General features: G+C 41.7%; 2 protein-coding genes across 7 annotated transcripts; one reads left to right on the forward strand and one right to left on the reverse strand.

Annotated features, from left to right (window-relative positions):
• Positions 1–60: 60 nt before the first annotated feature.
• Positions 61–7,060, reverse strand: LOC105023391 (gastrula zinc finger protein xFG20-1-like). Of its 5 annotated transcripts, none has more exons than XM_029123039.2 (8): positions 6,546–7,060; positions 6,188–6,275; positions 6,010–6,096; positions 5,808–5,916; positions 3,778–5,467; positions 3,546–3,673; positions 3,060–3,165; positions 61–2,702 (listed from the first exon to the last, which is right to left on the reverse strand). In XM_029123039.2, exons 5-8 carry the CDS (start codon positions 4,076–4,078, stop codon positions 2,038–2,040), a joined length of 1,200 nt encoding a protein of 399 aa, XP_028978872.2. In that variant the 5' UTR covers positions 4,079–5,467; positions 5,808–5,916; positions 6,010–6,096; positions 6,188–6,275; positions 6,546–7,060; the 3' UTR covers positions 61–2,037. The 5 variants fall into 5 exon arrangements, with proteins under 5 accessions (XP_028978872.2, XP_028978871.2, XP_034150824.1 ...); XM_029123038.2 differs by having other exon boundaries at positions 3,537–3,673; XM_034294933.1 differs by lacking the exons at positions 61–2,702; positions 3,060–3,165; positions 3,546–3,673 and having other exon boundaries at positions 4,601–5,198; positions 5,271–5,467; positions 6,546–7,053.
• Positions 6,653–13,162, forward strand: pgls (6-phosphogluconolactonase). Of its 2 annotated transcripts, none has more exons than XM_020050524.2 (6): positions 6,653–6,710; positions 8,826–9,095; positions 10,538–10,645; positions 10,750–10,851; positions 12,085–12,225; positions 12,491–13,092. In XM_020050524.2, exons 2-6 carry the CDS (start codon positions 8,832–8,834, stop codon positions 12,635–12,637), a joined length of 762 nt encoding a protein of 253 aa, XP_019906083.2. In that variant the 5' UTR covers positions 6,653–6,710; positions 8,826–8,831; the 3' UTR covers positions 12,638–13,092.

The following is a 13,162-nucleotide window of genomic DNA, read 5'->3' on the forward strand; positions in this document are numbered from 1 at the left end:
TTAGTTGTTTTGTATATAATGCTTTACAAACATGTCAATCATTGTTTCTTCTGGAATATACTCTGCTGCTGTAAACTTTATTTTGTTTTCATTATTGAAACAGCATTAAAAGTACAGTATAAGTATATCCTAACGACCGTCTGATTCTGTGGACGCATTAACATATTGAAGAATACAAAATTCATGTGAGTATAAATAAGTAAACAATTTAGTACTAATTGTGTGAATCCATTAAAATAATTAAAAATAACAATTGGCACACATTCAAATTATCTGCATCTACCACTCTTCACAGTAGCACAAATAACATCTGGTAACAGGAAAACCACTGTTTAGCACGCAGAAACAGTATCAAGTCTTCAGAGTGAATGCATCAATAAGAGAATTTCACTCATCTGCGTTCAACCTAACAGTGGGGCCAGTCACTTGCCAATTGAGGGACAAGAAAGCCAGGTCTGTGTGTGCAATCCTCTGGGGGGAACACTCATGAAACTGTCCTCTCCCAGCTAGTGAAGAGTAACGTCTGGTTCGTGTTTGTTACGACCCTGCTACAGTACAGCCACTGAGGGAACGCTAACTTAAAAAAAGAAAATAATCTGTATAAGCTTGCATGGCGTCCGTCAGCAACGTCCAAGCTTGAGATTTCTGAGGTTTGACTTGATGGCTGACGCGTGTATTTATTGTAACTTGTGAACTGCACAAATAAAATAAATGGTTTATGTTGAAAAGGGTAGAACTAAACATTGGACCTGATGCTCATGAAGTGTTCGGGTAAGTAGCTATGTTGTTACAATAGTAGGCTTGTTCTGGTATAACGCATACCTGGGTATTTTAATTTTGTTAACAAACGTTTAATTGTCCTTGTGTTTGCCCCTTTTTGATCTACAATGTTAAGACCGACCATAATAATAAATATAGAACTTAAGTGAACATATCACATAAAAACCTATCATTTCCATTTTGGGCTGGATGTAATAACACTGTATGTAGATATCACAACCAAATTTCAATTAGCTATCAAATTCTATGTTTGATGATATGGTCCTTGGTGATTTTGAATGGTCCATTTTGCCTCAATTTTTACAACCAGTGGCCAAAAATCATGGACTGCATCTTTAACTATGCAAGATTTGTGTTTGGCGCATCTGAACTGTGTATCAAGCCCCGCCATGACATCTCAATTGGGTTTGGATATGGCCATTCCTAAAAGTTCAAACGTATATTTCAATCAATTCTCAAATAGACTTGCTTGAGTGTTCACGATCGGTCTTTCTGCATGACCCAAGAGTGCTTCAACTTCTGCTTACAGGTGGCCTGACGAAGAATTCTGGGATACAGAGCAGCATTTATGGTTCCTTCAATAAGTCATCTAGCTTGAGGGAACAAAGCATCGCCACAACATCACACTGCCACCACTGTGCCTGGCAGTTGATGTGACGTGTTTGGGATTTCGCAATGACCACATTGAATTGCTGTTACCTCGGGTCCCCTTTATTTGGTATTATATATTGATTGAAGATCTGATAACATCCATTGTTAAAAATATATATTTTTAAATGTAGACAATCACAAAGGGGACTGAAAGATGCATACTGGGATTTTTGGCCACTGGTTGCAAAAGTGACATGCCAAAACTGATCCGCAAAAAACGGTAACCATGATATTCATATACTAAATATGGACACTTTACATACATTTCCACACTAGCTAGATAAAAAAAATACAACTTTTTAGCATTTAACTGGTGTGGAAATGTATGAGTACTTTGTTAGTATTCAGGTAGCTTGGACTTTCATGAGTACTTTGTTAGCATTTGTTTACACAGAAGAAAAAATGGTGCTGTGTATGGTCAGTAATACTGTATAACCTGGTATGGTGAAACGGAATGGAGATCTGGATCCTGCTGAGACCTATCCGGCAGAGAAACTGATTTGACTACAATAACGCGTAAGATGTTTCAGTTGCCAGTTTGAAATGAGGTTGAAATGTTTAAAAGATTTTAAAATAAGATCCCATATAAAATGTCCTCGTATCCCTTTAACTGAAACACTGATGTGTGTTAAAACCATGTTTATATGTGTAGCTCTTTCCACAGTCAACGCAGCTGTAGGGCTTCTCCCCAGTGTGACTCCGGAGGTGGACATTCAGCGAGCTCTTCTGGGAGAAACTCTTCCCACACTCTGTGCAGCTGTAGGGTTTCTCCCCAGAGTGTGTCCGCTGGTGCAGCTTCAGGTAGGTTTTCTGAGCGAAGCGCTTCCCGCAGACTGTGCAGCCAAATGGTTTCTCTCCCGAGTGCCGTCTGATGTGGACTTTCAGGTAACTCAGATAACCAAAGCTCTTCCCGCAAAAGAGACAGTCAAACTGCTGTTTCTGGTCTTTCCCATTTCCCTGGTGTTGGTGTTGCTGGTTAGGCCGGTTTCTCTGCGTGCTCGTTGTGTTGAAACTGCGGGTGGGATAGTCCATGTACATTCCCTCGGCTGTCTCTGGGCCGGAAACCTCTGCTGTGTTGTCAACCAGACTGGCCAGAGCAGGGTCTTCCATGAGGCTATCAATCGACGTGGGTTGCTGTGTGTCTGGCTGGATCTGAAGGCTGCCTGCAGGGCCGGGCATGGAAGGGTACGTGTTCAAGTCCCCTTGATACAGGTGAAGTTCACTGGCGGCTGCCCTCTCCCCTGCTGGTCTGTCCTCAATAGCTACACTCCCTGAAAAGTGGAAACCAAACCGATATCAATACTGTCACGCCAGCTGTAAAACAATTCAATCAGTACCGTGTTAAAGCCCTAGTAGTTTTCCCCCACCGCATTTTGCCCCACACGGTAATGCCGAAACCCAAAAGCGACCCCAACTCAGATCCCTCGCCAAGCCGCAAGCCCCCACCACACCCAAGACGAGTCTGAGAGATTGCATTTCCCGAATGAGAATTTGACGGAAGTATTATTGTGTGGATTTAGTTTTGAGGTTTCACCATGTCACAGTCATAGTATTTCACTGAAAGGAAGAATGTCATAAATTTTACTTCTGAATTAACTACCCGGACGTCTCCACATAAAAGCACACACTTTTTCTGTTGCTTGTATGTCCCCTCAGCTGGTCCACTGGTCGATCCTCAAACATCTCTTCCTTGACAAAGACCAACTCAGGCTCATTGTCCACCAAGTCTATTGCCTACACAAAAAAGGTGAAAATGTTATAGAATGCAACACCTTGTTATTCAATAGCCATTATAAATTCATTAAAAATCTAAGATTTTCGCACTTAAAAGTATGTGATCAATCCCTATTTGCATCTTAAAGATTCTGGTGGTTAAAACAAGCCGCAGGTTTCTAAACTAGGGTCCCCAGACCAGTTTTTCTTCCAGTTTACAGAGTATTTATGTGAAGATCAAAATGATGTGCACTTAATCACACTCTGAAACACAACATCATTTGGAAAATTTCCACGGTGGTTCAGACTTATGACATTCACTATATGTGACGCCGCCTGCGCCGAGATATGCTGGTCATAAAGGCTGTTAGTCTTATGTAAATAAATCCGACCTGAGTGACCTCATCATCACCCAAGATGGCCGATCCCATTGTCTCTTTATGTTGAGGGATGGACTCTCCTTCTCTCCACAGATCCATGCACCAGTCCTTCCCAAAGACACCTTCTATGGCCGGAGCAGACTGCTTCTCTGAAAATGGAAGCGTGAATTATTAATACAACTCATTGCCTATGTACTGAGAAGCCTGAAGCCAAGGCTAAGTGCGATTGACCGTCTTGTCTAAAAATGCTCACCTCGATTCTCTGTAGCGCTATGCGTAAATACTTGTCCCGAGACCTGAACTCCATTCTGACGACGGTTTGCGATTACCTTTTTACGCTCCAGCAATTTTACTGTCTTTAATTCAATCTCCAGCATATAACATTTCTTCTTCAGTGCCTCATTCTCATTCATGTGTTGGGATATCTCCGAACGGAGCACGGCCGAGCACTCGTCGACAAGTTTACCGATTTCAACCACGGCAGATTTGCTTAGCATTTCCATAATGGAAGCTAACTGGGTCTGAAAACTTCCCCGATTCATCATCGTATTCATTTTTTCGTATTTGTAAAGAAACTACAAGTCCAGTATATAATCTGCTAGCGATATTAATAAAACTGAATAATAATAGACATTTGGTGGCTGGCTGAAATAAGACCCCTCGCTCTGCAACGAGCATGCGCAGCTCATGAACCTAAAGTCAAGATGGTACACAAACAAAGATGGTTAATAAAGGGCTTGAATCCCCAGAAGGTACGTTCCGGTCTGCTTAAGTGTTGGATCTGCCCAAGACACCGACGCGAGAGCAGGGGTGAATTCGACTTTCACTGAAACAATGAAAAGGAGAGAGTGGGATGTCTCGATTGTTCCGTCTCTGTCTAAACATTACCGCGTGGAATTGTGGGACATATTACCGTAAAGCTCAATTGATAAGTACAACATAATTTGAGCTAATCCAAACAAGATAGTTACAACCTCCTGGCAATCGGATTTTACTTCCAGTCACGATTTCAATCTTATTCATCCTACAAACCTATTTTGTTTGGTGGTTAAAAGGTATGCAAAACAATAGCCTAGTAAATTTTGAAAAAGAATCTTTATTATTCCAGAGAATACAGACATTCTATAAGGAAAACGTGAAGGACTGAAGTTGAGCAAATCCACCGCAGAGGTGCTTAGCGTATGATTGGAACTATTAATGTATTATTAAAAAAATGTTTCAATGTTGTCCCTCTGTACTCTTGTAAACTGGGCCCCTGGACTCTCTACTGAAATGCATGCTAAACTCAGTATGAACACCCATGTGTTTCTTAAGATTACAGTTCTTAGTGAACCCCTTCCCACATTTCATACAAACGTAAGGTTTCTCTCCAGTGTGGGTACGTTTGTGCATATCAAGAGTGCATTTCTGAATGAAGCTCTTCCCACAGTCGAGGCAACGGTACGGCTTCTCTCCAGTATGCGTGCGTTGGTGGGTATAAAGATGTCCTTTCTGTGCATATCTCTTTCCACATAATTGGCACCGGTAGGGTTTCTCTCCTGTGTGACTTCGTTGGTGTATTTCCAGCTGACTGTAGCACCTGAAACTCTTGCCACATTGCATGCAGCCAAACCTTTTAGTGCCTGACGTTCTTAGGCTGTGTATCTTCATATTTAACTTTGCTACACTGGAGCTCTGAGGAGAGAAGTTCGTTATACCACCACAGCTGTTTCCAGTTGCATAGTTTGTCTGTGCAGCAGATGTTACCTGCTGTGCATTTTCGCTCTGTGAACATGCAGGCGGCGTCCATTGTGTGTCCAGGCCCTCCAGTTGCACTATGGATGAGGCCAGATTGCTATGGTTCACTTGGCTCTCAGCATGCGTGGGTTGATTGTCTGAGTCATCTGGACAATGCTGAAGCCCATTGAGACATCCGGCATCTGTTTCAACTGATTTTGCTGCTCCTGCTTGTCATGAAGGAAAGCATGTGTTAGCGAGGTTTATGAAAATAATGCATTAGCACACCTTTTAAGACAGTATGTAACAGTCCTGACTGCTAACACAAAACCTGCTAATTTGTCTGCATTCAGAATTTTGCATGTTTTGACCTTGTTAGCTTGGTGTTCTAAATTACCAACCTTTTACAGGACATTACCGAACCATTCAGAAAACACTATTGCAAGTCAATGGTCTACCCAATTTTGAAATCCCAGACACTATTCACTCGACAAGATCCACTGACCTACGGTCACTGTAGAGCTCAGCCCGAATCCCCTGGTGATTTCTAACACCATCTACACCCACCTTTTTTATTCATGAGCTCTGTCTTTGGCCCACCGTCCCATATATCCACCAATGAAGCCTCCTCCTTGATCACAATCAGCTCAGGCTGGTCTCTCATCACGGCAGTAGGCTGCAGGGCAAAGAACAATAGTTGGAGAAAATGGAACCTGGCAAAAAGGACAGTGAGGCTACTTGACGATATGAGTTTGATGTCCAGACTTACCGCTGTGTGGTCAAGGTTGGTCCAGCGGTCTAAACCACTGCCTCCAGTGCACAAGTACTGCTGCAGCATGAGTTTGAATCCAGCCCACTGCTCTTTCAGGAAAAGCGTATCTTTTCCACTGTGTCTATTAAAAGCATGAATGCCTGAAAAAAAGATCTAAAAAAATAAATGAACTTACCACCGTTTCCAGAACACGAGAACCATCTTCAGCCCTTTGGATGCCTTGTGAATCTTGGGGAGGGCAAATGTTTTCCCAAGAACTCTCACTGAGCATACAAGAAAAAAATATCTATTCTGTCAGGTGAATAACTCTGGATTCAATCAATCTATTGATTAAATGTATCTTTAAATGTCATAATGTCTTTGTGGCTAGAATAATCCAAAAGATGAAAAAAATTTGCACTTTTGGGACAAAACCCCCCCAAGAACATTGCCTACATATTTGAAAGTAACTGACCAAGGTCTACTGAGACATGTATTACTCCTGCGCATCGAGTTTTTATTAAAGGTCAATTTTACAAACCAATTTTACAAACCTTTTGATGGCAGGTACTGAAAGCTCGGGCAGAGGTCTTCCAAAAGAACCGTTTACTGAGCCTTCTCTTGCCCTTGTTGGCGTTTTCGTGCGCGAGTCTGTTGTTCCATCCTGCCGGTGCCCACGGCCGATCCAAATCAAACTCTCCATCAACTGCAGTTTCTCTGTGAGTACTGCGATTTCATTGCGACCCCGAGTGATTTCTAATTTTAAAACCTTAGATTCGATGTCGACCAGTTTGCTTATTTCTGAAACAGCTGTTTTTGATAAAGCGTCCATGATAGAAACGAGTTGTTCGTGAAAAGAATAGATTGCCGACATTTTGGCAGATCTTGCACAAATGTCTATTTAACAGTAGGGTATACGTTACTTCAACCAACCGATTACCGTATGTATTAGTTTCCACGAGCTGTCAAATATTTAAAATATTGTTATGGTATGTGTGTTCCTCGAGTCCATTGTAACAACCAGTGAGCTAATCGTAACATGCACTCAAAATAAAGACACATGGTTCCATCTACAGGATCGGCGGGGAAATCACAAAGGTCAAAGAAAACGTGGTATAGTGCCAATTCTGTATTTAAATGTTTTCGATGTGAATCTATTTTTTAAATAATATATGAAGCCTTTTTTACATCAGCCGTTTCAACAAGCGCTTATTAAGGAGCAGGCAACTTGTGGAAGTAAAGTGGCTTTAACATATTTGTTGGAATAAAACAAATTAAAACAATGACTCAAAACATTATGTTTTAAGTTATAAACAATTATTATTGTATATTTTAAACGCCAAGGGCCGGTTAACGGACAAAACCTAGTCCTGAACGAATAAATTAAGTAGGCCTAGTAGTGTGTCTCCATTGATATTAATTTCGGACCAGGATCCTCATTTTTTTTACACCATGAATAAGCAATCAGTGTCTGCAAAATAAGCCTCACAAGAAATATTTTTTTCATAAGGTTATAGGACCTCATTTTTTACAAATGTGTGGTTTTCTGTTTCCACCAGATTCTGTAGCCACATCTGATTATATACCCAAAAAGTCAAATTTGAACCAAGACGTATTTTTGTGTACATTTAAGATTATTTTAAGCAATAGGAATAACAAAGTGGTTAGGGTTACGGTTAAACACGTTTTAAGAAGATAGATAATTAGGCGCAATTTATAATTTCGACCTATATAAACCCCCGCTGGTCTCGTGAAGTTGCGCACATAGATATTGTAATCTATGCTAGCGCCTCTGGTTTTAAAATCTTAATGGGTTGGAATTCCAACCAACTTCCTATTCGACCGCATATTTATGAATAATACGGGAGCAATCACCTGTGCCACCCCATTGTCACAATGCTGCTACTGACGTCAGACCGCATATAGTGGCTACAAATATCTTCTAAATAGCTAATTATATTATTAACAATGAGTGTCCACTAAAGACCCTTCTAGTCTTAAACATCCACTTAATATACTGGAGTCACTCCATTCAGAATGAACCATAGGAGGGCGGTCTTGAACGTCTTATCGGATTTGATTGGCTATAGAGTGATCGTATCAGGAAGTGCTGGAAACCACCAGTCCCACAGTCAAAGCTGTTAGCCGACAATACATTCTACTATAGGTAACTATTCCATATTGTCTTTCATTGATATTCTAATATGACCCGTATCATTCACATTGTGGAATGATTGAGCTTCTCCTAATTAGAGTTTTTTCGGTAGCCTTGCCTAAATTGAGGTTATATTGGTGGTTAGCGTTGACTTGTATTGCCCAGCATGCCAACCAAAACATTTTGTTTGAGAACGAATACGCATATAGCTCACTGTAGGGAAATGGCCAAATCATTGAATTTAAACGATTATGAGCTTATTTTATAGCCTTTTCATAAAATTGTATAGCTCACCCAATGCTATTGTACACATAATGAACTGCCTTGTTTCAACATCACTGTTGCTGTGGTTCTATGTATAATCAATCTGAAACAAAATGCCAGAGACGATAACTGTTTCTCAAAAACAATGTTTTGTAAATATAGGCCTACTTCAACGTAATTCGCTGGTTCTCGCTGCGGTTTGCGTTTCACTTATCCGTATAGACAAAAACAACGGAAATACAAACCGCAGAATTTTAGAAAAGAACAGTGTCCTGACATTTTGGTCCGTAACCTAACACTTCCCTTTGCATATTGTTGTCTCACAATACCTCCCGCTTAAGGACAACATTGAAGTTTATTCAACATATTTATTTCACATCAGCTCTTCTACAACAAAACACGTCTTCTCTTCCAGTCAGATATGTCTGCCAGAAGAGTGGTGGTGTTCCCTTCCGCAGCTGAGCTTGGTCCGACTCTTGCTCACTTGGTGGCATCTCGGGCTGACAAGGCCCTTAAGGACCGTGGCCGCTTCACCGTCGGCCTGTCTGGTGGCAGCCTGGTGTCAATGCTCAGCAAGGAGCTGCCCGCCCTGCCGGACCTGGACTGCAGCCGCTGGCTAGCGGGGTTTTGTGACGAGAGGCTAGTTCCCTTCGATGACGGCGAAAGCACCTACGGACTGTATAAGGTGACAAAACCTTGCTTGTTGTCCTTCGACGTGGCAGCATATACTTATTTTACAGGGATTCCTGTATAAAATGAAACTCTGTATATAGCACATTTGTTGCAATAAATTAAACTCAGCAAATAAAGAAACGTCCTCTGACTTTCAACTGTTTTCACTTTCAGTAAACTTAATGAGTCAACACCATAAGACAAACTAAAAATGTTTCACAGACATGTGACTAACAGAAATGTGTCCCTGAATGAAGGGAGGCTCAAAATCAAAAGTACCAGTCAGTATCTGGTGTGGCCACCAGCTGCTTGAAGTACTGCAGTGCATCTCCTCCTCATGGACTGGACCAGATTTGTCCTATTGCGGACAGTCTATGCACTGATGGAGGGATTGTGTGTTCCTGGTGTGACTCGGGCAGTTGTGGCCATCCTGTACCTGTCACGCAGGTGTGATATTCGGATGTACCGATCCTGTGCAGGTGTTGTTACATGTGGTCTTCCGCTGCAAGGATGATCAGCTGTCCTTCCTGTCTCCCTGTAGCGCTGTCTTAGGCGTCTCACAGTGCGGACATGGCAATTTATTGCCCTGGCCACATCAGCAGTCCTCATGCCTCCCTGCAGCATGCCTAATGCACGTTCACGCAGATGAGCAGGGACCCTGGGCATCTTTCTTTGGGTGTTTTTCACAGTCGGTAGACAAGTCTCTTTAGTGTCCTGCGTTTTTAGAACTGTGACCTTAAATTCCTACTCTCTGTAAGCTGTTAAGGTCTTAACGACCATTCCACAGGTGCATGTTAATTAATTGATTATGGTTCATTGAACATGCATGAAAAACATTGTTTAAACCCTTTACAATGAAGATCTGTAAAGTTATTTGGATATGTACAACATTATTGTTGAAATACACAGTCCTGATAAAGGGATGTTTCTTTTTTTTTTTGCTGAGTTTACATTTCAATGCACTGTATACCACATATACAGTGCTAATGACCATTAACACATCAGCCTGATGTCTGGGTGTTTCAGTAAGCAGGCGTATTTACTCTAAGTGCATTTAAAAATACATTCTCAATAAGACCTTTAGCAAGGATATTTTATTTACGAGCCCGGGTGAAGTCACTCACTCTTGGTTGTCCCTCAGTGTTGACAGATTTGATTGACTGTAAACCACGCACTCACCTGCACACTCCAGAAAAGATAAATGAAAAAAACCTATACAACCCTATCTGTAAATCGAACAGCCCAAGCCCATTTTTGGCCGCACACTGTCATTAAAAGTAGCCCAATTGTTTGGGAAACCTCCCCATCTGTCAACACTGGTCTCCCTGCATTATGGCAGCTATTCGGGATGGGAGGAAGATGGGTTGAAACCTTTAAAATGGGCAGTTCTTCTTATCAAGTGTTGTTGCCAGGAGGTGAAATAACAGCTTTTATTCAATCATGTTTGTGTTGAAGAGTCAGTTGTTTTCCAAAATCAACATCCCGGACAGCGGAGTGCTGGCGATCGACCCCTCTTTAACCGTACATGAGTGTGCTGAGGATTATGCCAACAAACTGAAGAAGGTACACACGCTCAAAACCTTTCACGTGCATGGTTACGTAACATATTTTAACATGTAAAATACATGTCTTGACATGAATTCTTGACATTCTGTGTACATACATAGGCCTTCCCAAATGAGGACATTCCTGTGTTTGATGTGTTGCTGCTTGGCATGGGCCCTGATGGACACACCTGTTCCCTTTTTCCCGATCATCCACTGCTGGAGGTGAGCACCGTCTACAGCTGCGTTCCAGCTTGTCCTTAAATGGCCTGTAGGCTCCTTCCAGATTCACTGTTTACCTTTTTTTGCAATCTGTAGACACGCACTGGATTTGCTCACAGGTCGTCTTCATTGCAGTCTTTCTGCATTGATTGTAAAATCTCATAATGGCCGGGAAAGTGATTAGCATTTTATATGAAGACATGTTGTCAGATTACAGCGGTGCTGATATGAAGGCAACTTTGAATAGCACCTGTGTCATTGACTGACTTGTAAAGCTGACATCAAAAGAGCTAAAGTAGATAATTGGTATGGATATATTTGACCCTTCTTGTTACTCTCCAGATGGTCTTTAGATGTTACATCAGTTCTCCAAAAGAGGAAAGAAAGAATGCAATTACGCAAGGCGTTGCTTCACATGGATGTAATTAAAGCTTCCTTTAATCGTAGAGTCATCTGTTATGGGATACCAGAGAGCCCTCAACACACATGTACCAAGCAGCAGCCGTCGTGCGTTTTCAGTGTCGTCTGGCTGCCTCATCAAACCCTTCACAATTAGCCGAAAGTAAAGACTTGTGTTCAACGCGTGTCAGGGGAAGGCGTTTATGTTAACACACACCGTGTTGCGTAAAGCCGCAGAGGCTGAAGGGTCAAAACAACCCAAGGAGATTTTAACCACGTCAGCAAAGATGTTACTGTCAGAGACACACTAAAAACAGAACAACTCCTGCACTTCAGTCCGTCCCAATAAGAACATCAGAACAATTTTTTTTTTAAGTCGCTGGTTGACATTAGGCGAATACGGGGTTAACATATGGACTCCGAGGTTTAGAAATTGAATGTGCGCATGGCCAGTGTTTTTGGAGTATCAGTGCAGGGTTTTTGACCATTATCTTTAGACCCTTTCAGGGTATTATTCTGTAACAGTGTACACCAAGTGCTGTGTTTTTAGCAATCCTTAAGTTCTGGCATGAATGTGGTTTTAGCCCCTCACCTGGTTGGGGATGGATTTATTCTTTTTTTTCTATTCACCCACTTTTTAAATTGACAATTGTTTGGAAATCCACTGTGCCTTAGCTAAGTGTGCGTTCTTTTTGCAATGTGTGTAAGATGTTGCATTGACCTCCTGTCACCAGACACTCACCTTGTGTAATAGCTGTCACATGGTTGCCTTGGTACTTTAGGGTTGGCTCTGAGTGCTTTTAACATTTGTTGTGTATTTTGGTGAACCCCTTTTAGGAAACCCAGAAGATTGTCGCTCCAATCAACAACTCACCCAAGCCCCCACCACAACGTGTGACCATGACATTTCCCGTGGTAAACTCTGCACGCTGTGTGGTCTTTGTGTCAACAGGGGGCAGCAAAGCAGCTGTGCTAAAGGTACTGCAACTTAATCTCCAAACTACTGATGCAGTTATTTCACCCTGAACATGGCATACCAAGCGTCACAAAATATTGCTATATGATGACTTGATTAACTTGTATTTCAGTTTACCTGGCATTTACAGTTATGAGAACATTTGATCGCAAAATGAAATGTCGCTTCATACCAGTAGACGATTGAAAGGATTTCTGTGGTTGTTGATAACACCATGAAAAATGATTACTTTTCTGTTTAACTTGTGGCTCTAATTAACCCCCACAGCAAGTGCTGGAGGGTGGGGAAGGTCCAACCCTACCCGCGGCCAGAGTGGTCCCAAGCCAGGGGGAGCTGTTCTGGCTTATAGATGAACCGGCAGCTGCCTCCTTGACAGTCCATGTTGAGAGACAAAGCACTGCAGCTAAACTCTGAACACCAAAGTGCAGGATCAAATGGAGCTCAAGAACTGGACATGAACAACCAAATGTGTGGGATGTCTCTGAACATTCCTATTTCAACTTCAAGTGTTGGTTCAGACGTGATAGTGAACGCTAAATACAGCTGTAAACTGGGATGTGCAGTGATTGCATCGAGAACACTGTGGTCTTACCTCAGTTATAGTTGAACTGTACTAACTGCCAGTATATCAACAAACATACTTTGAAGTCGTTTCTGGATGAGTCATTGTATAGGAAACAGTGTATTGTAATAACAATGTGGATGCCATAAAAATAGATTTGCAAAGGGTCGGAGTTCCCACGTCAGGAATGCTTTATCTGTTGATTAATCTGGTAGTTTAGAGTTGGATTTAAAACTTAACTATAAAATTGACTGATGAAACTTTTGGCAGGCATTTCTAAAATAAAACATTTAATGATGAACTGAAATGGAACCGATTTGAACGTTTTACTCAATTATCATCAGTATTGTAATTTTGAATTAATAAATCAAAGTATG

This window comes from Esox lucius, chromosome 11 (assembly GCF_011004845.1).
Source record: "Esox lucius isolate fEsoLuc1 chromosome 11, fEsoLuc1.pri, whole genome shotgun sequence".
NCBI classification, from domain to species: Eukaryota; Metazoa; Chordata; class Actinopteri; order Esociformes; family Esocidae; genus Esox; species Esox lucius.